The 27,728-nt window shown below is 33.4% G+C and overlaps 3 protein-coding genes and 1 long non-coding RNA gene across 4 annotated transcripts; 3 read left to right on the top strand and 1 right to left on the bottom strand.

The window, feature by feature from the left end:
- Positions 1-325: 325 nt before the first annotated feature.
- poe (E3 ubiquitin-protein ligase-like protein poe) lies at positions 326-23,241 on the bottom strand. Its single transcript, XM_075733204.1, has 8 exons — positions 22,913-23,241; positions 21,135-21,492; positions 20,516-21,020; positions 20,341-20,438; positions 7,041-20,264; positions 1,788-6,980; positions 998-1,719; positions 326-919 (listed from the first exon to the last, which is right to left on the bottom strand). The coding sequence occupies exons 3-8, from the start codon at positions 20,923-20,925 to the stop codon at positions 689-691; spliced, it is 19,878 nt and encodes a 6,625-aa protein (XP_075589319.1). The 5' UTR covers positions 20,926-21,020; positions 21,135-21,492; positions 22,913-23,241; the 3' UTR covers positions 326-688.
- Positions 21,627-22,364, top strand: LOC142597736 (uncharacterized). The gene is made up of 2 exons (XR_012832366.1): positions 21,627-22,134; positions 22,217-22,364. It is a non-coding gene; the product is annotated as an uncharacterized LOC142597736 (long non-coding RNA).
- Positions 23,242-23,618: 377 nt separating the features above from the next.
- LOC124495562 (Golgi reassembly-stacking protein 2) lies at positions 23,619-25,857 on the top strand. Its single transcript, XM_047058969.2, has 5 exons — positions 23,619-23,838; positions 23,894-23,974; positions 24,046-24,336; positions 24,404-24,513; positions 24,570-25,857. The coding sequence occupies exons 1-5, from the start codon at positions 23,776-23,778 to the stop codon at positions 25,741-25,743; spliced, it is 1,719 nt and encodes a 572-aa protein (XP_046914925.2). The 5' UTR covers positions 23,619-23,775; the 3' UTR covers positions 25,744-25,857.
- A 63-nt stretch (positions 25,858-25,920) lies between these two features.
- LOC124495567 (uncharacterized) lies at positions 25,921-26,936 on the top strand. The gene is made up of 2 exons (XM_047058976.2): positions 25,921-25,996; positions 26,061-26,936. The coding sequence occupies exons 1-2, from the start codon at positions 25,978-25,980 to the stop codon at positions 26,840-26,842; spliced, it is 801 nt and encodes a 266-aa protein (XP_046914932.1). The 5' UTR covers positions 25,921-25,977; the 3' UTR covers positions 26,843-26,936.
- Positions 26,937-27,728: the final 792 nt, after the last annotated feature.

The raw sequence follows: 27,728 nt of genomic DNA, 5'->3' as shown, positions 1-27,728 counted from the left end.
TCGTAATAATCAATAAAAAGTTAACATCAACCCGGTTACCATGTTTAGCTCATTGATTTTGATCATTATTATTATTACTATTATGTTATTATCATTTGATTGATTGCAATAGTATAAATAATAAAATAAATCCACATTCCAGATATAAATAAAAACCAAATATTACAAACGAATACTATTGTCATGCCTGAGCGTATATATTACATATATATCGAGATATGGAAAAAATTTTTTTTTTCCAAAATTGACATTTCATTCATTTGAAAAGATATAATCATTTATTTAGCCATACAAAGCTAGTGACATATATAAATCAATCAATTAATCAACAGAATCACTTGTTTGTTTTATTTGAAAGAAAAGAATAAAGTTGGTAAGATGAGAAGAAGAAAAAAAACAAGAAAAAATCAAATTTTGTTTCAGAGAGAAAAAAACAAAATGGCTGTTGTTGCTGCTGCTGCTGATTTGGCTATATTCATATTCATATTTGATGAATTGCATAAGAATTCTTGTTTTATATAATACAAAAAATTTAAATGATGTGATTAGATTGACCGTGCTGCTGCTTCTGCTTTTTGAGTTTCAAATGAATGTGTGTAATTGAATTCATTGAAAAGAATAATGTGAAAATTATACATTTGATTATGATTTTATGAAAAGATGTGTACTGTTTAAATGTTTAGCCATTTTATGATAATCTTAAAGTATCCTTGAGAAATTCATCTGGATCCACAATGGCATTCATTCCACGTAATAAATCAGCTGCATCACAATATTCACCGAATGATGTTGATGGTAGAATATCATTTTCAAATGTATCCAACATACGATCGGCTGATTCCATTAATGATTGATCATTATGTCGTATATAATCTATCAATGATTGTGACCAATCATCATCAGCTTTGTTTTCCAACGACTGGTTAACAGTAATATAGAAAAAAAAATAAAACCAGATCATTAGAATGGAATATTAACATAAATAGAAAAAAATTACCTTGAACATGACAGTGTAGAATAGATTGATCATTGCAAAAAACATTAATGCCGGTTTTATTGTTGAATATTCGGGCAATTCCATCGTTGAAATTGTTTCGACATCTCGTGAATCATTTGGCAAACTTCGAATCAATGAACAAAGAATAAGACGATGAAGAAAATAGAAACGATTTTGTTGCCAAAATGATGGTGAATGTAACAACATGACCATAGTTGAATAAAAGAATGGACTTTCTATCTGGAAACAACTTTCCAATAATTTCGATGTAGATTGTTGCATAAATAATTCTTCGAATGCTGTACGTTCGCGATCGGTTATTTTTGTCGTATTCATTACATATAACGCAGTATGCATTAGATAAGGCGTTAGATATAGATTAGATTGTGCACCACCACCACCGGTCTCTTCCGAAAATGTTCGTGTATTGGCAAATCGAAGTAATAATAATTTCAAATCATGAACAGTGCCCAAGAATGAATTTGTACCGACAAAATCACGTTGACCAACAGCCTCCTGTAGATAGCTATTATGTCGAGATAGTGCATGAGCGAATAACGATTCACAAACATTTGGGCCCCATAACGGTAATAAACCATTACAACGTGTATTGGCATTATGTAATGATGCTGATTGCCATTCATCTCGAGTACGTGCATGCCGTACAGCATCCATATGACATTCGACATGTACAATATTAAAATGCGTTACGGTAGTATAACCTAAATTTGGAATTGAAATTAACAATGTCAAGATTGTAAGAAACATTAAATCAATCAATTCAACTTACCAATCGTTTTACGTGGTTTTCGCTCTTCATATTCTTCAGCATTACAACGTTTTGTAAATGTATAGATGGCTAGAACTTTTTGCGGTTGATATGCATAGCCTTCACGACAAATTGAACATACAAGACCTTTTTCTTCTTTTAATTCACCTTCCATTTTTTTCAATAAATCAGAATCGGCCATAACTTGTCCCTTATCATTAGCTTTCATTCCTAATTCACCAAGTTGTTTTTCACGAACAGCCATTGCAATACGTTTCTTTTCTTCTTTCGTTTTCAATCGAATCTCTTGAATTTTAGCTTCAACCGATGGATTTTCTTTCAATGCATCCATAAGATGTTCGGCCAAAGTTGCCATATGTGAATCCGAGAGCACTTGTTCCAATGCATGAATGATTGGTACACCTTCTTTTGTGATCAACATTTGAGTTCGTTCATGTCCACGACACATACCGGTTAACATTTTAAGTACATATTTCAACGCTGGTCTTGACGTAAATTCTTTCCATTCTTCTGAATTAAGAAGAACAAAACTTTTCATAGACGGTGCATTACGAACAAGATATTCGATGGCCATCGAAACAAATCTTTCTTCATTCATACGATCTTTCAATCGTGCACCATTATGATTACGTTCAATAGCCGAAACAAGTGAACAGAAAAGTTCATACCAATGATCGGCATTGGCAACTGGTAAATTCTGTGTATCATAATCATCGAATTCAAAATAAGGCCGGAAATTATTGATCAAAGTTGACATTTTTTCCGGATGACCAATGGATAGAAAAGTGATAACACGTAAAATTCGATTATTCAAAGAGGCAACATTACTATTGAATATGATTGAATCAGGTGATGATACGGAATTTAAAAGCATCTGTATATCATTGGATGTACCACAGGTTTCACGATTAAATAGATCAAATACATCTGGTTTTTCTTTACTTGCTTCAGCCAATAATGTTTCCATTATGGCTAATAGCTGTTCAAAATATGATGGTTCGCCAGGTGCTGATGGTAATGTCAAAAGATCAGCATGAGGATTCTTTAGGAATAATCGTAAAATTCCCAACATAATACTTATGGCATTTAATTCTGGTTCAATCAATGTACGTCGATTTGAGATAACACGGACACAATAGCCAAATAATTTCAAAAGTACAAACAACAGGCTTCGACTACGATTATTAATCTCTTGTATTGCTTGAAGTCGTTCAAGCATTACACTAAGGCCATTTGATTGAGACATTATATTGGCCAATTCAAACATTTTTTCATCATCTTTAACGACAGATTCTTTGTTGGATAAATTTTCAATAAATTCTTCTGTAGCATCACCCATCAAACCACGTATACGATAGATTATTTTCATTGTTGGTCCAGCCACATTGATTGATTGAGTAGCCAAATTACCAGATCCAGGAGCAGCGGCAAGATTTGAGCCCAACTGCAAGGCATTACCAGTAAGCGTATCAATAATTGAAATATCTGAACCGAGATTGAAAGTTCCTCCGGCCCATGAATGTCCACTTGCTTGTTGTTGCTGTTGTTGTTGTGCACCTTGTGCATCAGCACAAACAATTTTCTTATAAACTTCTTTAACCGGTAAATCCAATGATATGATTTTATTGTTGACCAACAATTCCAGACCAGAATCATCTTCCAACAATGAAACCAATTCACATTCTTGACAGATTTTATTCTTTATATCACGCATTAGCGGTCCCATGCCAGAATCTTTCGAACTATATGGATTACCTAACATTCGGCCTTGTAGGAAATCTTCTTGTTGTGGATCTTTTTCCAACGAAATGAAAAATTCATCTGCATCTTTTTCTTCTGGATGTATAATTGAACAAAGACGTTCGAATATGAAAACCGGTGTTCTCAAATCTTGAAGAGAACATTTTTTCACTGATTCTATGCAGACTTTCATAAAATTTATTGTTTCAGCTCTGGTTCCAGTCGTGAGTAATTCTAATAATTCCAACAAAGCAGCCTGTGTTTCATCGATCATTTTTGTTCGTTGTACAATCAATTTCCGTAAGGAAAGATAACCATCCAAAACAAAACCAACCATTGATGATTTATGTACACGACGAATACGTTCATCACGCATAAATAATTGCATCAATTCAACTAATTGTCGTAAAGCTGAACCTTGTGAAAAATCCGAACTCAATGTTGATTCTTCCAACTGTTTAAGACGATCAATTTCGGTTGATATTAATTGACCGAGATGTTGAAGCAAACCACAGAATGTTAAATAATATCGCCAATGGTTATTTTTTGCAATATTAATTGTTTTGGCACTAAATTCACTGAAAACTATTGATCTGAATAAATCATAAAATTCCAGACCAATTTCTCCACCAACTTGACAAAGATCATCCAAGAATGATGTAAACAAATCGATCAATATACGTCGTTTACTTGTTAAACGTTCAAACAGGGCCATCAATAATTGTCGACATGCGATTCGTAATGCTTTTGATGTTGGATTGAATAATACTTCTTGAATCCATGTTGAACTTGCAATACGTACGATAAAACATTCAGATTTAAGATCACGAATCTGCCCAGTTTGATGTAGATATAACCAGCGAGCAAAATATTTTTTCTGAAGATATTCATTATATTGAGCTATCATTACTGGATCATTAATTGTTTCATTTGTATGCGGTGGTATTTTCATATTTCGTTGTTGCCATGCTGGAAATGATGCTGTCTGAGAATCAGATGAAATCCAATGATAAAGATCAACTGAAACTTTGACATTCAATGATTCAAATGGAATACGTGTTGGTTTCAAATTTTTGCAACATGATGAAGATGGTGATTGTACGGATGCTAATTGTTCCACTGTATTAGCGGATGATTGTATTGCTTTTGATTGATCGGATTTTTTCTGATCATTTAATGCTGGTTTTACAATCAAACCGTATAGTATACGAAGACAAGGCAATGTAATTGCCTCTAGTACGGCAGGTGATTTATTCTGTAACGATAATAGAAACAATTTCATAACACATCGTAAGCGTTGTTCCCAGCAATTATCTTCATTTTCAAACGATGTGGCCAATAATGACATTTCATGACGTATGGAACCAAAATCAAATGTAGTCATGAATCGTGTTTGCAATACGGAACCAATTTTTTCAAGCAATAGATTGTTAAATTCTTCAGTAATTTCCAAATCATCTTTTATCAATAGGCATAACAATGCACGAACTTTTGCACGAAATGATGGAGTACCAATACGAAGATTATAATCGATTAATTCACGGAATAAATTTGATGAACCAAGAATGGTCTTATATCGTGAATTATGTACGAGAGCTTTAAGTAAGATGATACAATGTTCAATTGTAGCACTTGCACATCCATAACAACGACCTGATTTAAAATCCATTGGTAAAGTTTCATCATCTTCATTTGATAAGCGTTTCTTTTTCGTTTCAACACCTTGATAATGTTCATCTATTGGCAGAATTTGTTTACCCTGTTGTTTTTTACATGTGGTCGATGTTGATATAGCAGCCATAGACATATCAACCAATGTGGATGATGATGTTGATGACAAGGATGTGGTTGAACCGCCAAATGTTCTTGTGATCATATCATTTTGTTGATTGCGATGTTCATGCAAAAGTCGTTTAATATCATCTAAATTATGGCGATTATCATTTTGTCGATTATCATAATCCACCAATTCTTTTCGTGTGTATAGAATTTTTTGTACAATTTTAGACAGTTCTTCAAAATGTACACGACAATCATTACTATAACGTGATGCTAATTGATGAATATATCGATTGACCAAAACCGATGATGATGATGAACTAGTTACCGATGTGGATGATCCAATGGCAGATGTTTGTAACGAAGATAAAGCCACATTTCCAACGCCACCATAATTAGCTCCATCCATACCGCTACCATCACTACCATATAAGGTACTATGATAATCTTGTGAAAATAACAATAGATTTTCTAATGTTGGCCGTATTGATAGAATTATTTTATATAATCTATCCGCTTTATCCAACAACGTGTTGATGGTCTGTACAGCTTTTGCTCGATCTTCTTCATTCTCAATAGCTTCGACAGCCGATGCTGTGAATCTTGCAGTAAGTACATAATCAAACTTGGCATATTTGCAAAAACCACAAGAATTACAGAGGAACGGATCTTTTTCATCATAATTGATAGCACGACATTTATGACATTGAAATACATTTTCACCACAATTTGTACAAACACCCGGATTGGCCAATACAACCGATGAACAACGTGGACATTGTAATGTTTCAGTGGATAGATGTGATTGTTCATAGAAATCACTATATTCAATCATCAGGTTACAAGCAACAATTGGTAGTGTAAATTCAATTTTAACTTCAGATTGAGATGGTGCCAACGTTATCTGTTTAGCCTTATACCAGACAGTATTCTTATTCTTCAATTCTACCACGGATTGCACACAACGATTATTATAATAGATGCATAAAGTTTTAACCATTTTTGATTTTTTCAATTCAGAAATTTTCACAGCAATTTTCGATATAGTATGCGCACCATTCAATTTGACAATCTGTGTATTGATCGTAAATCTGGAATCTAATTTCATTGCTGAAAGTTTGACGGCTACAAAATCCACTTCAGGATTATTACAAACAAGACATGGTTCCGTTTCCAGATAATAACCATTTAGATCCAATAATGATTGTAATGAATTATAAATATTTGAATTCGGATGCCGAGCTAGAACTTGATTTTGATAACGAAGCAAACCAATAGCAGAATCGGCATATGAACGTTCTTTGTTTGTTTGCAAACGTGTTGAACTAGATGATTGATGTAACTTTGATATAGACAATGTGAAATAGCCCAATAGATCGACGAATTGAGAAGCACGTTTTCCATAACAAGCAATACTTGGCCATAATTGCCAAAATAAGGAAAGAAATTGTTCCTGATGAATGGGCTGTAGCGATTCATAGAACATATAAAGTAATGAATGAGTAGCCCAACGTTGTTGTGTTGAATTTGATTCCAGCAAAAAGAAACGAATAAAATGTGAAAGTATTTGACGATCCAATACGACAAATACATAACAACATATGAATGATTGATGATTACCATGTGATGTAGAAGATTTTCCTGAATCTTTAACATTGTCATCTGTTTTATTATCTGTCAAAAAATAATAAATTAGTTTCAACAAATGATTAGAATTAGAATGAATACGATTACCAATGGAAATAAGATTGTTGGTCAGATTTTTCTCTTCTGGTTTTCTGCTCTTGCTATCCGATGATGAGAATAATGCTAAGCTTAATAATTGCAATATGATTGAAGAAATTCCTTCACCGAATAGGAATGAAATTCGAAACAAAAATGGTATGATACGAATTTCATGACGACAAAGCCGTTGCCAATTGTGTACACGTGTAGATGCAATATCCAGACAAGCTTTCAGATATTCGACCAGATTGATTAATTGTGCATAAGGAAGATTCAATAGACGATGTTGATCAGATGACATCATTGTCATCATCATTGTATTGGCTTTATTGTCATCATTTTGAATGACCGTTGCAATTATTATACGAATCAATTCATCTAATTGTTCTTCATCATCAAGATCTTCTTCAGTGATACCTAAATCTTGTAATTTAATTTTCATTTGATTTGAATTATTTGATGATGAATGATCGAAAAAATGCATGACAATAATACGTCGTACAGCACGTAGATTTGTTTTGATGGCATAATAATCACGTACTTGACGATAACGTTCTTTTGAACCGCATAGATTGGACAAGAGTTTTCGTACTTGTTTTCGAATATAAGGTGTTACTGATGGCAACATCATATATTCACATAATGTTTCAATCCATGATACATTAAAATCAATTGGTATGATCGGTTTCGATGGCTGTGATGATGATGATTCTTTATCAACTGTTGAATCTTTGTCTTTGTTATCATCATTTTTGGTTTGTAGTTGTTGCTGTTGTTGAGCATTGAGGAATGATATCAATTTTTTTAATTGATATGGCATTCGTAAAGACATTTCTGTTAATAATTCTGAATAATGATCAAATGCACGGTTTGCAAATACAAATGAATTGATTGCCGTACAAGTATTTGAAAGATTAATACTTGAATTCGTAAAATTATTCACAACAACAACACCGGATGTATCTTGAGCTTGTTGTGAATTTTGTTGCTGCTGATTAGATGCAGTGGATGGTGATGGTGATGATGGTTGAACAATTTCAGGTAATATGGTAAAAAATGGTCTTAAATCTGTAGGTATAAACATTGAATTCAATAATCGATCATCCCGCATATGGATACTTTTCTTCGAATTATATTCAATTATCAATCGATCATATCCTTGAGATTTTGTCGTAGTTTTATTATCCATTGAATCTGTTCCACTTGATTCAGATTGAATAGCCATTTGTCGCCAATAATGTTTCAATAGATGATGTAACATTGTATAACAGTAATCCAACACATTGGTATTGGATTGTATCAATTGTGCAGCCGCTAACAATAGGCTTTGATGTATGGAAGTTGTGTTAGCCGTTGTCAAAGTGGAAGCTTTAATACTTTCTTCATTGAATGTTACGAAAGAAGATTTCATTTGTCCAGATTGTGATGATGGTATCAATTGTCGGAAACTTTCATTTATCGGTAAATCTTTGGATAAAAATGTTTGCCATGTAATTGTTGGGAAACGTTTAAAATATGATAAAAATATATTGAATAATCGCATCGTTAATAGATGGATTTCATTTTCTGCTATATGTTCAATACGATCTTTGTATTGAGAGATGGATTTATTATGGCAACGTAATTTAATATGTGATGGACTTGCTGTCGTATCATTTGTTGTTGAAGCTGATTCCGAAACATTTATTATTGAATCATTTGATGATTTAGCCAATAAATGATCTAATAATTTTTTCATAATTTGATTGAAAATGATGGCAAATTCTTTCTGGTCAGATTCGGTATAATTAAAATCCGTAAGTATGGTAAGAACCTGTAGAAATGGTATAGCTTGTATGCCATTCAATTTGATCATATTATCGAATGATTGATTCATTTGTTTCAATAAAGCTAAACATAATTTACTGGTTACCATTCGACGAAGTCGTTTTCTATTCTTTTGAATTTCTTTTTGCTGTGTTTTTGAATCTTTTTCTTTTGATTTTGATTGTTGACCATCGCTTATTGAAACAGTTGTGTTTGATGATTGTTTTTGTGATTGACCAGCATGTAGATGAGTAGATGAAATATTATTTGTTCCAGAACTAGACACATGTCCACTGCTACAACGTTTATTTGTGATTGCTTCAGTTGATTTCGAAATCTGTTTAGCACCTTTTAATGATTGTGTTGATGCTTCCATGGAAATCAATTCATCGTCATCATCATCAAATTCATGTTCTTCTTCCACTTCAATTGATTCCATAGTTGTATCGGCCAATTTTATTTCATCATCAAATAATTCTTCATCATCATCATCTGATTCTGAATGTACGGAATAATGTGATGAAGCTTGACCAGGATCAGATTGTTGTGATGATTGATGATGTTCCTGACTGGATTGTTGTTGCCGTACAATATCCTCTTCATCTTCTTCAGGTAGAATAATATTAGATGAACCTTGTTGATGATGATCTCGTTGTCTTTGGCGCTGTATTCGTTGTCTCTGGTAATCGGCAACAATTTCCTCTAATGTACGACTTGGTTGTTGTCTTTCAACATCAATTTCGATTGAATTCGATTCACCATCGGCTCTACCACCGCTATCTCCTCGTTGTTGGTCTTCCAAACTTAATGCAATAGCAATTTCCATCATTTCATCTTCATCCATAGTTTCAAATTCGTCTTCTTCGTCATCGTCGTCGTCGTCTTCGTCATCATCTTCATCATCATCAACAGGAACATCTTCAACCTCTAATACTTCTTCCAATGGTATTGATTGTTGTTGCTGTTGTACATTAGCACCATTATCTGAACCAGAATTCGGTGGAAACAATGGAGGAGGAGCAGATGATCTATCACCAATAGCACCATAGTTATTATCAGAAGTTATTTCGGCCAAACGTGAAATATCCAATTCTTCACCATCAAGATCAACATCTACATCATTATCGTCGTCGTCGTCGTCATCATCATCATCATCATCATCTTCTTCTTCTTCTTCGTCATCATCATCATCTTCACCTGTGATTGATTCGAATATTTCTTGTTCATTCTGTTCTTGGTTTTCACGACGAAGATTGGCCATAAGATCTTGAAAATATGGAAATTCACTATCAATATTAAGTAATAGATTTTGATATGGATCAAAATCTGAATCCAATATTGATTCACTAACACGTTCCAAGAGGCTGGCGGCTGCTGTATTTTGTCTTCGACTTGATATTGATCCAAATAGGGATCCTGATCCTTGACCACTAAGTGAACTAGCACCACCACCAGTGTTTGATGATGAATCAGGTCGATTGGTGGTTGTCCACCAACTTGAACTAAATCCGGATGATCGTGAACGCCTTGTTGCACCTTGTCTATGTAAAAGACTTCCAACTGATGATGTTGATGGTTCTTGATTATTGATAGATACATTAGCAGTATTCTGATGACGATGAGTCGCTAAATAACGTGCAGAAGGACGTCGTTCACGATTACTATCCGATTTACCAATGGCAGATGAAGAGGCACTTGACTGTTTTGATACAGATGTTGTACGATTACATGATGATTGTCTTTCTATATGATGACGATAAACACCACTCGAAATTGAATACAAAATTCTTAATAAGGCTTTTTTCGTTGCAAAAGTAATTCGTGGATCTAGAGCACATAACATTTGTATTAGCAATTGTGAACATTTATTCATCACTTTCTGTTGATTATCATTTTGTTGATCAACAGACGTCGTTGATGATATGATGGCATATGTTGATGAATGTAAAATAAATACCAATGAACCGACTACTTGTTCCAGACCGTAATAATGGCCAACCATTGTCAATGGACTGGTCAGATCATTCGATGGTCGTAGTGAATATAGACGCCAGAATAAATCAACAAGATAGCTGCAAAATTGTACAGTATATGTATGCGGATCATTGGAATTTTTACTAAAATATTTCATTATGAAACGGATAAAATTTTTCGGATATTCGTGTACATTTTCTCGGAACCATGAGAGATAATAACGATATACGTTAATATCATCAACACGACTGAGATTTTCAATACCATTCTCGAAAAGAATATCCCCACGATGTTCATCATATTGATTACGTGATGGTAAAAGTTTTGCTAATAGCAAACAAATTGATTTATCCAAACGATTACTCAATGATATGGTCAATAATTTCGATGCGATAGATAATGATGTGTCACATTTTTGCTTAAATTCTTGCCCATTACATAGATCACGTGCAGTCATTATCCATATTGCCGATGATGCTCGCGGTCGTTGATCAATGTTCATTTCGGATGTTGATTTCGTAAACGATATTAATGATTCCAATACATCCAATGAATTGGCCATCAAACGATTTACAACGATGATAGATTGGTTTGTTGATTTCATCGTAATAATCAATTCATCATCAGTAATACAAGGAGCATATAGAAGAAGACGTAATTTTTGAATCGGTGATTTCATCGATATTGATGATGATCGTTGCTGCATTGCCGATTGTGTTAATCTACGTCGTAAATCACCGAATGGTGCATTACTAGTTCCATTAGTATTTGCAATAGCATTAGCAGTTTCTTCTTCATTCACCGATGGTAATCCAACAAGATCACGGAGACGGCCATAAACACGAATTGAGTCAACAATGGTTACCTGATTTGAATCACCACTGGGAGCAAATCTTATACTGAAAGTATTTGTTTCGACTAATTTTTTCATCTCAGATCGTGTGAATGGTATATCAAACCATCGATGACGATTGACAGCTACCCAAACGGTTCGGCCAAATACTTCAATAGCTGTAGGCGCACGTGCTGGATCACATACACCTAGATTAACACGTACACCAGCCATAACCATATCGAAAGAACCGGTCTGTGTGACAGTTATGCTGAAACCATTTGGCTTTGTACAGGCAATGTACATATTGGTTGAATTTAGACGATTTTTTATCTGTTGTACATTATATACTTCTAATACATCGGATCCACCAAATTCAATATCATTCAACATGGTACATCTTTCGAAAAAATCTACAGCAAAATGAGGAGTTGATTTATTCGATGTTGATGACGATGATTGTTGTGGTTCATTTGAACCAGCACGTGATGATGATTTTGATTCAGCGTTCTTTGACATCGTGGATGAATGATAGGCTGGCATTCCATCTAGATTATAAATTTCAGGCTTTAACCAGAAATTAGTTTGTTCTTGAACGGCACGATAAAATCGTAATGAACCATCATCACATAATGATAATAATGTTGTAATTTTTGAGCGATATTGATCATTGAGTTGTGATGAAATGGCAACAAAATCAATAATTTTTTTCTTCGGTTTTAATTCTTGAATTTTTATACGATTTGATTCAATCATAAAACAAATTGGATTATTCGTATGCGTTAATGCAAAAATAAGGCCAGGATGTTGTAAAACTTCGGTCCATCGATACAATGGTTGTTGATGTGATTGAATCGGTGGTGGTGATGATGATGAAGATGAAAGATCTGATTGTGTGATCAATGATGAATCCTGTTTCGATGAATTATTATTATTATTATTTGCTATTGATGATTGTAAATCCAAAGATGTTATATTCGTAATTTTCTGATCATAAATGTTTCGTATGCCAAATGGGGAACAGAATGAAAAACCAGAAAGAAAACTGACAAATAACATTTGCAATAAATGTGAATAATAGATGGAATTTCCGACTACTGTTGATTGATTATTTGGATTCCATTGTTTTGGATATGAAACATTCAAAATTGATGTAACATAGAATACATCATTTGATGATGAACATTGACTTTCGGCATTCAATTCTTCAGCATAAATATGGCCACGGCTAGAAAAAATTAGAATGAAACGTTTACTTTCACCATTACGATCTTTACATGAGAAAAAAGTCATATCACGAATTTTTCGTTGAGTGATGACAAAATTGTAAATAGGTTCATCACGATTTTCTCGGGATAAATCATAAATTTTGATGAAATCAAATGTTACAACAGCCAATTCTGTATGGCGATCAGGAAACCAATAAGTTTTAATCAAATGATTATTATTATCAAATGGCATTGATAATGGATAATGTCCAGTAATGGTTCCATTAGCAGCTAATGTAAGAATATGACATTCTTTAATTCCAGATATAGCTATCAATTCATCATTCAATGGATTATTCGATATTGATATTATTGTGAATGGAAACGAAATGGCTGCAATTTTTTGTGGATTTAATTTCTTTCGTGAATTTGAATAAACTTGACCAAGTAATTGATTTAGATGTATGATTGATAAACGATTTTTATCATGTGCAATGGCCATCAAACATGGATAATAAGCTGATGATGGCTGCTGTTGAGATAAATTCGAACAATAATTATCATATGCATTGGCACCAATCACCAACATTGAATTACGATGTACAACTGAACCGCTCATTATGGATACATGACGTGCCGAATGTGATTGATCATTTGATATTTGAACATTATCGAAAACTGAATCTTGCCATGCTTTCTGCACTGCCATAAGTTGTTCACATTTTTGTAATGACCATGAATTTGTTGAACTATGATGTTCATCAAATGCTTTTCGAATATTGGTTAAATAACCCAATTCTGAATGAATATCGAAAAAATTTTGCAAAATTGGTACAAAAAATTCAACAAGTGAAATGACCGTATCCGAAATCGGCACGATATACGACATGAATAATGAACTATAATTATCAAGATTTTCATATTTCAAACCAAAACGTTCATAATTTTGTACAATCATTGGATTGGCTGAGAATCTATTGCGAGACATTTTATAATTATCCGATAATTTTGATTGATGTGAATCAAGCGAATAGAATGATGTATACCAATATTTTGATATATGTAAGGCACGTTTTTTATCGATAAATGTCATTTTTTTATCATCTACTTTGTTATTATTGGATTTATTGCCGGTCAATGTTGCCGTTTGATGATGTTGTTGTTGTTGTTGTTGTTGGCTACGTTTTTTTAATAGTTTTTTATCCCGATCACTGGCATTTGGTTGACGTTTTACCAATGCTTTACATGAACTATCTTCTTTTGCACCACAATCACAAAAAAATGATCCATATTTTGAATATGTTATATCATGATTTCGATGACAAACTTTTGCACATACAGTACAAACACCAACACCGTCCAACATTTTACATGTATGACAATGATACCAATGTTGATTGATAAAATCTTTAGCTGTATGAGTAAATGTACATAATTTTCCAGCCAACTCTTCATCATCTTCATAATCAAGATCCATTTCATCATCAGTATCGATTATGGTCGTATTTTCAACATCAACATCAAAGTCATCATCAATAAACAATCGATTTGAAATAGATGATTTGATTTTACCATCATCTTTTTTCTGTTTAATATCTTCTTCACCACCACTGCCATCTTTACGATTTTTAAGTAGAACATATTTATATTCCAATGCATTGAATATATCGGATATATAGGCAAGCATCTGATAACTGGATTCCAATAAAAATCGCTGTTTACCATTACCAATTAATGATGTTTCGATCTTATTCAACATTTCACGATTGCATAGATGATCTTTTATCATTGTAAGCCATTTCATTACTTCATGAATCAATCGAAAATGTCCATGTATCGGTTTACCGGGTATGTATTCTTGTTCTAAATTACCGGTGGCCGAAATTAAATAAACCAAACTGGTGAAAAGACCAGAAAAATATAGGAACGTATTATTCGAATAAGTGATACATGTGTCATTCAATAATGTTTGTACATTTTGAATGGTAGCTTCAGCAACAGATACTAGTACCATTTCATCCATTCGACCAGGACCTTTAATAATGTTGCAAATGAATTTGAAAAACATGTAAAGATTGGCATTACATGAATCATCAATATAATATGATTGATGATCATCATTCGATTTAATTGTTTCCAATCGTTCACTATCACCATCAGTATTCATACGTTTAAACAAAACAAGCCGAAACCAATTGGTCAATAATTGAATGCGATCATTATAATCAAGTATTTCATTTGATAATCCCATACAAAGACGAATCAAACCGACATCATCAGTAGATTTTTCCGATTGTGAATACAATGTTTTTATCAATTTCATCACGTTCACAGCATAATTTGAAGTGATCAATGGATGTTCAGTAACTTTGATCAAATCCAATAGGCTATAATTTATTTCCGAAATTAATGGTTGTTGCGGTTGCGTAAGAACAGTAGGTGTTGACGGTGAACTATTGCCAAGCAATTCTTCAAATGCGGCTACACCAGCAGATGAATGTTTGAGAATTTTTCCAAACAATCGAAAAAATTCCGGCGAACAAGATTGAAATATTTTCACAATTTTCGATTGATCCATTGGTTTTAATTCGGAAAATAATGGATGATTGAAAACGGATAGAATGAAAAAAGCATTGCCAATAAAATGTGGATAAAGTACCAAATTATATGAATCTGGTTCAATATCTGTCTTGGTAAAATCTTGATTGGAAAATAATTTATGCAATATTTGATATGTCAACGATGATTGATGATCAATTGATGATGATTTTGATACAAATGTACTGGATACAAGATTTAATTGTAGCATTAAACAAGTAACAAATGAATCACTTCGTTGTGGACATTCTTTTTTTGAATAGACATATTCAATAAATTTAAACAATTTAACCATAAATTGTTTAAGTTTTATCCACGTTATATTACCATCACCTGTATCTACCGATGTAACCGTTGGCATATCAATAGCATATTTTTCATTAATAAATGCAGATAAATGATAAAGATGATTTGTTTTGCATTTTGATTGTGAAGATGTGGCTGTTGTTGTTGTTGTTGATTGGCTTGCTAATTCGATCAATGGAATATCAAAAAGAACGCCTTTTTGTAGCAATGCCGGTAATTCTTGATCAGTAATATTACGATCACTATTAACATGTATACGATCCCATTGATCAATTTTCGATACAATTGATTGCGGTAGATAATCGATAATATTTGCGGCAATTTCCGATAGTTGTGAATTGAATGAATTTGATGAACAAATATTCACCATTGAACGATAGAATAGATATTGCATATCTGCTGAATTATTACGACCAGCTTGTGATAATGGGCCATCATATAATAGGACAGCATTAACCTCTTGATGTATTTTATCGAATAGGCCAAGCATTAGAGCTAGATATTTTTCCACTATCATTTGTGGATCATCTTCGTTTCTGTTTTTTGACAATTTTTTAAATTCTTCATTAAATAAAAAGATCAATCGTTCCAGATAAATGTCCATGGTGAATAATGTAAAAAATTTTGGAAACTGATACGATTGAAGAGGCAAAAGTTGTTGTTGTTGTGTGAGTAATATGTTTTTAGATGATAATACATCATTCGATGTAGATGGTGTGTAACGAAAAAATGACCAACCAATACATTTTAATAATTGATAATTGAACTGTAGTGAACCGAATTTTCGTACCATATCTTTAATGATTGTTTCGATAGTATTCGAATTGGAATCACATTGTTTACTAAGTAGTTCGGAAACCCATTGACAAACAGGTCGATTATTTTCAAAACGTGGTAACCATATACACATGTTAAGTATACGAGAAGCATCAATAGAAACAAAAGAATAAAATTCATTCTCAACAGATGAATTAACCACTGAATGAATATCGTTAAGAAATTGTAAACTTGGTGGCAATTGATTAATCAAACGCCACATTGTGCCGAATGTATAATCCATAGCACAAAGACCAAATGAACCAAATTGTGGATAACGTAACATTGTTCTATCTTCATCTTGATGATTATCACATTGATGGTTTTGACGTGAATCAAAATCATATTGATAGCCAAGAAATTGCAATAGATCCAATAGTGAATTGTAAAATTGGCCATATGAAAGTGATTGAAATCCAGCCAACATAAAATTACAGGCAATACCATCAAGTTTTGGTTTAAAATTTCGTAATGATGAACATTTCGGTGCCGTTATTGTCACATCCATTAGATGATAGAATCGTGGATGTATGATAAAATCGAATACATTCAAATTATTAAGATGATCAACAGTTGTTTTTAATGATGACGATGATGTGGATGTATTACGATAACTAGAAATCAAATGGCTAAAATAATTCAATTCCAATTTTTTATCAACAAAAAATTTTATATTTCGAAACGAATCAGGTGATTTTTGTAGATTTTCCAATTTAACTTTGATGAGAGCTTCTTTTGATTTAGGTGGCATAGCACGAATAGCATCCATATTATCATTATTATTGATGATTAAATTCAATAAATTATGATTAATCTGTTCAAATAGATAGGCAGGTGTATCGTATAGATTTTTACACATATATTCAAATAGATGTAAAATACGGCCAATATAAAGAATCTGTGCAGCCGATATTGAACATTTGTTACCGGATAATTTAACCGATATTTCATTCAATGATAATCCAACCAATGAAAATACATGTTTTCGTTGTAGTAATTTCAAATTATGAAACAAAAACAACATTAACTGTGCATGTTCAACATTTAAATCTTCTTGAAAATCAGGACATTCTGGATTGAAAATGGCAACTTCACCTTTGAATGAAAGTGCTGATTGTTTGAGTTTATTGATGAAACCTCTCCATATTTGAATGGTTGTTGAATTGAAATCACATTTTATATCTTCTTGTTCTTTTTGCTGTCGTAACAATATAATTTGTGCCAAAATTGCCAAACTACGTACACCATGATGTAATGGCCATGAACATTCGGATTCAAGACTTGGTTTAAAACCAAGATAGGCAAGCAAAGAATTTTGTTGTTCATCCGGAAGTATCTGTACGGCAATCAAATTATGCATAAGTGATGTTAATGAATTGGAAAATCGATAAAATGTTCTTGAAGAAAGCGGTGATAGTGTTTGAACATTATCCATTTCTGAATCTAAATCTTGAATAACATGTGCCAATACAATCAATTGAGCATCGGTAAGCATCTGTTTAAAATATGATCGTAATGCATCGATTTTCGAGCATATAAAATAATAGTTAAGATGATCCAAAATCGATATGACTAGTTCATAATGGCTATCGATATCACGTTCTAGCATTGTTTTCACATCTGTTTGTTTTGATGTGTCCACCTTATTTTCATTATTATCAGCATTGAATTGTTCATTAAATGTTTCAAACAAAAATGAATGTTGCATATGTACATCATCTTCAAATACTTCATCATCATCCTTCATACTGGATGAATGATTATTTTGTTGATGTTGTTCAATAAATTTTCTAGCGATCGATGTAAATTCATCTTCTTGTACTTGTTGATCTTGTTCATTTATTGAACTAGTATTCGAATCCAATGTTAATTTACTACGAGAATGGCGTAATAATGTTGCACGACGATAACCGGCAGATAAATAGCTAAATAATAAATGTATAACATTTAGATTGCTTGATACAATCATATCGATTCGTTGCCAAGCAGAGTAATGGCCAAATTTATTATATTTAAATGTGGCATTCATCGTACGAACATTGCCTGATGAAATGGTGTTCATTGTAGCCGATGTCGGTATAGATGTACGTGATGAACTGGGACTCAATTCGGCTGGTGTTGTTGCCGGTGTTGTGGTCACACTACCCATAGTTGATGGACATGGTTGAACATTGAAAGAGAATTTTTTGAAAAAATTAAGCTCCTGAATATTTTTATGGTCATTTGAATCATCAACATCATCTAATTGTTCTTCAAGTATATTGTTGGTTTGATCACCAAATTCCAGATGAAGATCATTCAATAAAAATGACATTAATTTCAATGCATGTTTAGCCAATGGTATGCATAGAAAACTGTAACCTTGTTGACGTTTATTCGAAGTTGTTTGTTTTGTATTAAGAATCATTTGTAAACCAGTAAATAGTAGCCAAGAAGTGAACATATGAGCATTTTGACTAATCTGTCCGGCTACACGATTTGAATGGCGAAAAATGTCGAAAACTTTATCATATAATAATAAACTTTTCTCAATGATATCCAATGTCGCTCGTTCAGATCGACTCAATTCGGATGAATCGGCTAATGAAACAGTAGCTACTGATAATAATTGCGATTGATCAATTTGATTAGCATAAGAAATCAATGAAAGACAAGCCATTAAAGCAGCTTGCACAAGCACAATCATTTTCGATATACGATCACAGCTTAATGGTTCCAATAGACGATCCAATGTGAATACATTATCAACAAGTACAATGTCGGCAACTAAACGATCACAGATTAGATCAAAATGTGTACCATCCAAACGATCTAGACGAAGATTGGCACCCTCTTCAATGGCCAATAAATGTAATAGGTATGGACGTAGTAATGTATAATTATTGATCAGATTCAATATTGAAGTTGCACCACCAATATATTGGAAATACATTTGATTATGGCTAATCAGATAGGATCGTATCTGTTTTATGGAGTGATGTTTTGTTGTTGAACATATAGAATTTATATTTGATTGTTTTGAAAATGGTTCAGCAGCAACAGTTGTTGACGATAATGATGTTGGTGCAATGATTGTAGCAGCAGCAGCAGCAGCAGTAGCCGAAGTGGTCATAGATGTTTTCACTGGTGTTTGTTGATTTAATGGTATTGATGATGATGAAATGTTATGTAAATCGGTCGGATGATTTGCAGCAGTATTTGAAAAAATAAACGGTGTCAGTAGTTGATCGAAAAATTCTTCCTTTGAATTTCGTTCCAATAAACTTTGTGTTAATCGTATACGTTTGACAGATGATGATTGAATCATATCAGCGGTTAAAGATGATGTTTCTGAATCCACATTCATTACAGATGAATGTAATCGCAATGTATCAGGCATCGATTTCATACGTAACATTTGACATAAACATATTAGATCCTGTTGTGTTAGAGCATTAGATGTTTCTTTAAGATGATTATTATCATCCAATAATAAAAAGCTTAAAAATCTGATTAAACGATATTTGAGAAAATGGCGATAATATTCATCGGTATCGACATTCATTTCATCAACATTTTTCATTTGTTGTAGATATTGTACATTGAATTCAATGTAATTATTTTCTTCATCATTATAAAGAGAAATTTCATTTAATGAAAATTGTAAAATGTAGACCAATATTTCCGATACGATCGATAAATAGGTACGTGAAACTTTTTTTTCATAAAAGAAGTAGAGAAAAATAATGGTCATTACTTAGATATTGGCAAAAAAAAACGATAAACTTACTTAGATGAGTCTCGGTAAGAAGTACATGTCCACATAATGTCATCAAAGGCATCAAATATAGGCGTTCACTTGTTGCGAAATGAGTCATGTTCTTTTTGCTACATGATATCAAAATGATGTAATCATCATATAAGCATTTTAATTGAATCAATCACAAAATATCATGTCTACTTACCACAATTCCATTGTTTTAATTAGTGTTTCTAAATCCTGACGAGATATTGGCGGATTTGTTTGCTGTATAGCACCGGTATTACCATCTTTGACACCTATAGCACCAGATGATTGTGTATCGGATCGTGTTGTTGATGATGATGAAGCGTTTGTCATGAATGTCCATGATGATTGTGGCTGTGATGATTGTTCATCATCATTTTGAACAATATTTGATGATGATGATATATCATCAATAAACGCTTTTATTTGATCTGGATCAAATGCCGATTGTTGTTCCTGTTGTTGTTGGTCATTATTATTATTGATATTGATATTATTATTACTGGCTTGTTGTTGATTTAACCATGTTAAATAATGACCGGTAAAAAAATCAATCAATTGTTTAAGACGTTCTTTTGTTTCATCCATTATGTATGATTTTCATCATAAATCATAAATAGATATTTGAATATGAACGTCAGATTTATTCACTCGAGAATGTTGATATTGGGTTAGGTTTATATCTATTGTGAAGACGAAAAAAAAATTGCGTCGTTTAGATGGAATTCTGCGTTATATAAACTTGTGAAAACTTTTAAAACGTACACACACATATACATATAAACAAAAGAACTCACATTGAAAATTGATAAAACAAATAATCAGTAAATGAAAAATGTCTTGTTTGAACAAAAAAAAAAAAAAAAAAAAGAAAAAAAATGAAGAAAACCCGATTTTATTCAACGACGTTGTAGTTGATACGAACAAAGAGCAAATGAAATGAAATGAAAAAAAATGTCTTCGAACGATATGATGTTGATGATGAAATTGATATTTTGATGAGAATCGTGATGCTAATCAAAAAGAAAAAAAAAACAAAAAAAACTCAAATATCAACATCTACAACAGCAGCCACAGCAACAAACAAATTAAACATTGAAAATTGAAATGATGATGCCGCTCGGGTAAATGTTTGTAGATTTTTTTTTTCAATTTCTAAAAATAAATAAAAAATTGATGTTACAAATGATGATATTATTATATTGGCAAAAGAATATATATAAAGATTAAGATGTTGATGTGATATATTTGTGGATAGAGAACAAACATATATATACTCACTATATCTACTATTCTATGACGCTTGTTTGTCGGTAACTGCAACTTTTACACTCGCCAAGTGCTTGCACTGTGTACTGGCACTGTGTATTAACTTGGCATTTGATGCGGGGAAGCCGAGCTGGACATTCCTACTTATTTTCAGTACAAACATAACTATTTAGTATAAGCTACTCAGTGTGTGTTGTGTGTGTGTGTCTGAGCATGCGGGAAAACTTTTGAATGCCGCTGAACAGTTCGTCCAGCTCAGAAGTAGAAGTCGCTTCCAAAGAAACGCATTCTGTGGTATGTAGCTTTGACAAAGCTTTTTTTCATTGTTCATTCAATAGTACATAGAAAGAGTTCGAATTCGAATTTTTCGAATTGATTATTGTGATAATACATGTGGCACGTGATTTTCATTTTGTGTGCCTGTGTGAGTGTGTATTTGATGATAAAATCTTGCCTGAAGACTGCATTCATTGGAATGATTTTTTTCTGTGTTTTTGTTCCCGTGATCTATGATCTACTCATCGTTTGGTAAGTTATTTCGGTTATTTAACCTGATTATACCTAAAATACCTGATAACTTTTTTCATAACTTTTTTCATTTAAAATAAAGAAAATGGAGCATTTACGATATTACAGAAAGCCACAGCGGTTGACGATTCAATGTTGAGTGTCTTCATGCGATGAACCCACAAGGTTATCCTATAGGATCTATAGACACAAACTTGGATTAAACATTGGATCGATTATCATGTTCAGTCGCAATATTGAACCACAAAGTGGTTTGCTCAATGGCACGCGTTTATTTGTAAATAGACGCAGCATTGAAGCTCGAATATTGACAAGGAGGCTATGATTCATTTTGCAGCAAAACGATCGAGATCTTAAGCTACCATTTAAATTGGTTCGTGGACGATTTCCTGTCGTATTGGCTTTTGCTCTGACAATTAATTAATGTTTTAAGGAAAATCTTTCGATAAAATAATAATTAATGCAATGCACAAGTGATGGCTGACCCTGCGGTACCAAACCGAAGGCCGGAAGCAACACGCCGTGCATAGAAACCCACCGTCAGGCACGAAGCGTTAAAATTGACACCTTTGGCTGGGTACCAAGCAGGGGGGCGGCGCAGCCGCCACACCTGCGGGTATCCAGCTATATTGACCGTCAAGGATTGATACCTTTGACTGGATACCAAGCAGGGGGGCGGCGCAGCCGCCACCCCTGCGGGTATCCAGTTATATTGACCGTCAAGGAGTCAGCCCCGCAGGGCCAGACCAGGACAGGCGCGAAGCGCCTGTTCTCGGGCTGGTTATTATATATATTATAAACAGGAATCGAATCTCAAATCAAATAGAAGATTCTAAAATGGAATGAATTTTTTTTTCTTTTTATTACTACTCAATTAGGCGGCGTGTTATTTTTTTTTTTTCTTCTGTGATATGATCGACAAACATTACTACTACTACTACTACTAACTCTCTTTCTTTCTTTTTCTCTCTTTTTTTTGATGATGATGACAATGATTGATTACAGAATCAAAAATCAATTTAAAGAATTTATATTGTTATCTTTAACACTTTCAAAGTTGAATATATGATGAACAAAATTTATAATTCGATAGAATTAGAATACGACGAATGAGAACTTGAATTGATTGCATTAACCATTGAGTGTTGAGCATAGTTTAGTACAGTTTTCCTCTTTGCCCACCCCCCAAGATTTTGATCCAAATCAGTGGTATCCAACTTTCTAACCTAACCATCATCAAAATATGTTTGTTTCGAATACAAGTAAATCTAACTTAATTGTGATATATAATAGAATAGAATATCAAAGTTTTTTCTAGGACCGAAAGTTGGAATTCACTGATCAATGTTACCACTACTACATGTGAATATTAAAGAATATATATAATATATATATGGATATGGATTTCATCAATGGCCAGACACACACATTATTCCCCCCGTAATGTCATCTATGAATGTGACTAGCCTGTTTTCTTAAAGCCTGACGTGTAAACTTCAGCCGTCTGTTGAGTTTCGAATTTTTTTTTTTTTATAATTTGTTGCCGACATATTATATTATCCTTTTTTTTAATTTTTTGTTTTTTTCATCTCATATTGACTGAAATATCTTTATTTATCGATAAATAAATATAATATTATTATGGGTGGATCACAATCTACGGAAATTCCCGGTGGTGGTACTGAAGGTTTTCATGTTTTAAAGGTATAGAATATTTGTTTCTTGGAATTAAAATTTTGTCCAATATGTCTTTATATAGGTACAAGATGATTCTCCTGGTTCCAGAGCAGGTTTAGAACCATATTTTGATTATATAATTGTAGCCGGCAATACTCGTCTTGTGAGTCTAAATCAATTAATGCCAATTATTAATTGGTTAATAATTTTTTTTGCTTTAAACATTCAATACAGAATCAAATGAATGATGATCTAAAAGATATATTAAAATCCCATGTGGATAAATCACTTCGTTTGTTAGTGTATAATTCAAAATATCAAAACGTACGTCAGGTTGATATTGTTCCTACTAATAATTGGAATGGTCAAGGATTATTGGGTGTAAGCATACGTTATGCATCGTTTGAAAATGCTGATGAAAATGTATGGCATGTGTTGGATATCGCTCCAAATTCACCGGCCGATATTGCCGGATTGAAAGCTCATCGAGATTATATTATTGGTGCCGATTCATTCCTACAGGATGTAAGTAATCTCTTTTTTATATATTGAATTTAATAAATAAAAACTAAAAATTTTTCAATTCAAATAGAATGACGATATATTCAATTTGATACAAACATATGAAGGTAAATCATTGAAATTGTTTGTATACAATATTGATACGGATTCATGTCGTGAGGTTACAATTGTGCCTAATTCGTAAGTATTTTTTCCTTTAAGTTTTTAAAATCATTAATAATTTGGATTAAATTCAGTAACTGGGGAGGTTCCGGTCTACTTGGTTGTGACATTGGTTATGGTTATTTACATCGAATTCCACGGCCAAAATCTAATAATCAAGAAACCTCTCCATTATTGTCGGACGTTACTTCGCAATCAACAATCGGTACTGTGCCTGTTTCTTCAAAACCAACCATCACAGGTCACACAGGTGATGAAGTACAGCAAAACAAGCAACCACCATCGGATATAAATCGACTTTATACTGGAAATCTTATTACTGGACAGTCCAATGAAATGTCAATGCCTAAGCCCCTGCCTTTATCCACGCCATTATCATCAAGCATAACGGATATGAGTGGTGAACGACAACAACAGCAGCAGTCGGGACCAACAGTAGTAACAACATCATCCACGGTACCATCTGTCGTGTCTTCATCTTCAATTTCATCGTCATCAGCAGCCTCAATAACATCGACGGCTGTGGATAAACAAGCAACACCAACTATGATTAATCCAGCTTCAACCCCATTATTATCTAAAAATCTATATCAACACCATCCGACCAATCCGTCAACTTCGTATTTTACACCGGCTCCATCCTATAATAATAACATCAATCCTAATTTGTCTTCATCGATGATTCCTCCCTATTCAACATCATCATCATATGTCAACACTTGTCTATCGCAACAATTTGGACAATCAATGAATTTTGAATGCTCAGCACCACCACCACCAATATCCAGTTCAACAATGATGTCGGCTGCTCTTATTCAACCGCCATTCATTTCTAGCTATACATCCCCAACTTTTTCATCATCATCGATGCCTTTTGCATCGGGTGGACAAATCCAACCGCCACCAATGTTCACGATGCCTTCACCATCATCAGTTATAGCACCACATAGCTCATCATCAACATCAACAACGTCGTTTCAATCGTATAAACCAACATTTCCAGGTGGTGCCTCCTATCCTTCCTCGCTTCCTCCATTAACCTCATCATCAGGCGGCTATTATGGACCACCACCACCACCACCACTGGTAATGCCACCGCCTATATCGAACACGAATACAACATTGTTTAATCCGGCCACATCGAATATGGTACCAACACCTTCAGCTCCTTCGGTAACATCTGACACAATACAACCATCATCATCGGCAGCACCACTGATGATGTCTTCACCACCACCTTCGCAATAAATATTACGGCGGTTGCAATTGAATTTCGTACTATTCATTTTTTTCTTTTTTTAATTTTTACAATTTAAAAAAAACAACAATTATTTTAATTGAATAAAATTTGGTTGCCAACAATCAAACATTTTGCTCTATAAGTTTCTTGAACATTTTCGCATTGATGGATAATTTCAATTTTTTTTCGGGTTAAATTTTGCGATTTTTTTCTCTTGTTTTCTACTCTAATCTTGTGTTAAAATGGGTTGTGCACAATCGAGTAAGAAAAGAAACCAAGTTGATTTGATTTATTTTTTTTAATTAATAAATTTTTTTCAATACAGAAAACATCGAACCTGTTCGTGAAAGTTCCAACAGAACAAAGAATCTTTCAACAGCAGATGGTGGTGAAAAAAGCACTAGTCAAAAACCTGACCAATCGGAAGTGTCGAAAATGTCGAATGTCGAAGAAACGAAAAAAGACAATGCATCGAAAGTAACTTCTAGTACAGCCGATGGTAGTAGTTCCGTGGCTGGATCATCATACGATGTAGCATCCGCTGCCCCAAATTCATCGAATGCTACAAGTTCAGTGGCTCCTAGTTCAGCAGCCGGTGGTTCAGCAGTCGGTAGCTCAGCAATTGGTAGTTCAGCAGTCGGTAGTTCAGCCGTTGCTACAAGTGAAATGGTCAGTGCTATGGATACTTCACTTGGTAGTAAAATGAGTAGCCAAATGTCAAGTCAACTGTCTAGCTATGCCGGAAGTAATGTTCAGCCAACAAGTGCTGTTCAAGGTCAATCTATTGCCGGCGCTGGTTCAGCTATTGGATCGGAAGTGAGTGCTGGTAGTGCTGTTACTAGTGAGCTAAGTGGGGCAGGTGGCAGTCGTGCCCTTAGTAAAGTGGGAAGCAAAGCAAAAGGAGGAAACAAAGGATCAAAAAGTAAAGTAGGTAGTTCAATCGCTAGTGGTTTTGCTTCGGAAGCAAATTCAGCCGTATCAGCAGCAACAGGATCACAAACTGCTTCGACCACATTTCCGTCGCAACAATCATCAGCACCACAGTCAAAAGTAGGAAACAAAAAGGGTGGTTCAAAAGCTTCATTGGCTAAAAAGAACAAAAATTAGATTGATGAAATTAAATTTTTGATTTTTTTTTTCTTATTTTTTTTATTCTGAAAAAATTCTTGAAAAGAATTGTATAAAAGCCGATTGAATTTGATTTTTTTGAAATTTGTTTGTTTATTTTTTTATTTTTTGGTATTCGCGTGTGGTTGAAAAAAGTATGTCGTCCGATCAGATGAAATCTGTTGCCAATCATATACAAAGTTTTTATCAAAAAAGTGTAGCTGAAAATCCTCGATTGCTGACTCAAGATCACATAGATAAGATTAAGAAATTTTTATATGAATTTTGTCCACATAAAATGTTGAAAATAACTAAAGAATTTTTGCCAAATTATACGATTGAAAACCTAAGTAAAACAGCAAGCTGTGTGGAAAAATTTATTTATTCCATGCCAAAATTATCCACTGAAGAGGACATTGTAAACTATGAAAATCTATATCGGAAAGATTTTAGCGATCATTTTGCTGCCGGTAATGATCCTATTCTTCTTCCAACTGGTCCGGTAAAATCATCGAACGAATTTATTCGATTACATCGCCAATTATTGGATGAAATAAATGAATTTTTATGGCATTGTTCAGAAATTCGATTCATATTCAATTTAATGAGGCCACCATATGGTAAAACAAATAATTTTACAAATAAAGTTGCAGACAAAATAAACGAAACGGTTAATGAAATTATCAATGGCCTTGATCGGCAGCAATCATTTTTATTATGTGTGTATGAACAACGGGCTGAACAAATGGCACGTGTAACAATGTTACCACAAATGGAAGATGTACAATTAAAATTGAAAAATGGTGAACAATATTGTTGGATAAATTTTCAAACATTCGTTCGGCAAATTCAACAATATTATGGTACACTTTATCAATTGGCAATA

Source organism: Dermatophagoides farinae, chromosome 8 (genome assembly GCF_024713945.1).
Source record: "Dermatophagoides farinae isolate YC_2012a chromosome 8, ASM2471394v1, whole genome shotgun sequence".
In the NCBI taxonomy this organism is placed as follows: domain Eukaryota; kingdom Metazoa; phylum Arthropoda; class Arachnida; order Sarcoptiformes; family Pyroglyphidae; genus Dermatophagoides; species Dermatophagoides farinae.
Note: the sequence above shows the minus strand (reverse complement) of the source record. Positions and strands in the feature narration are given on the sequence as shown.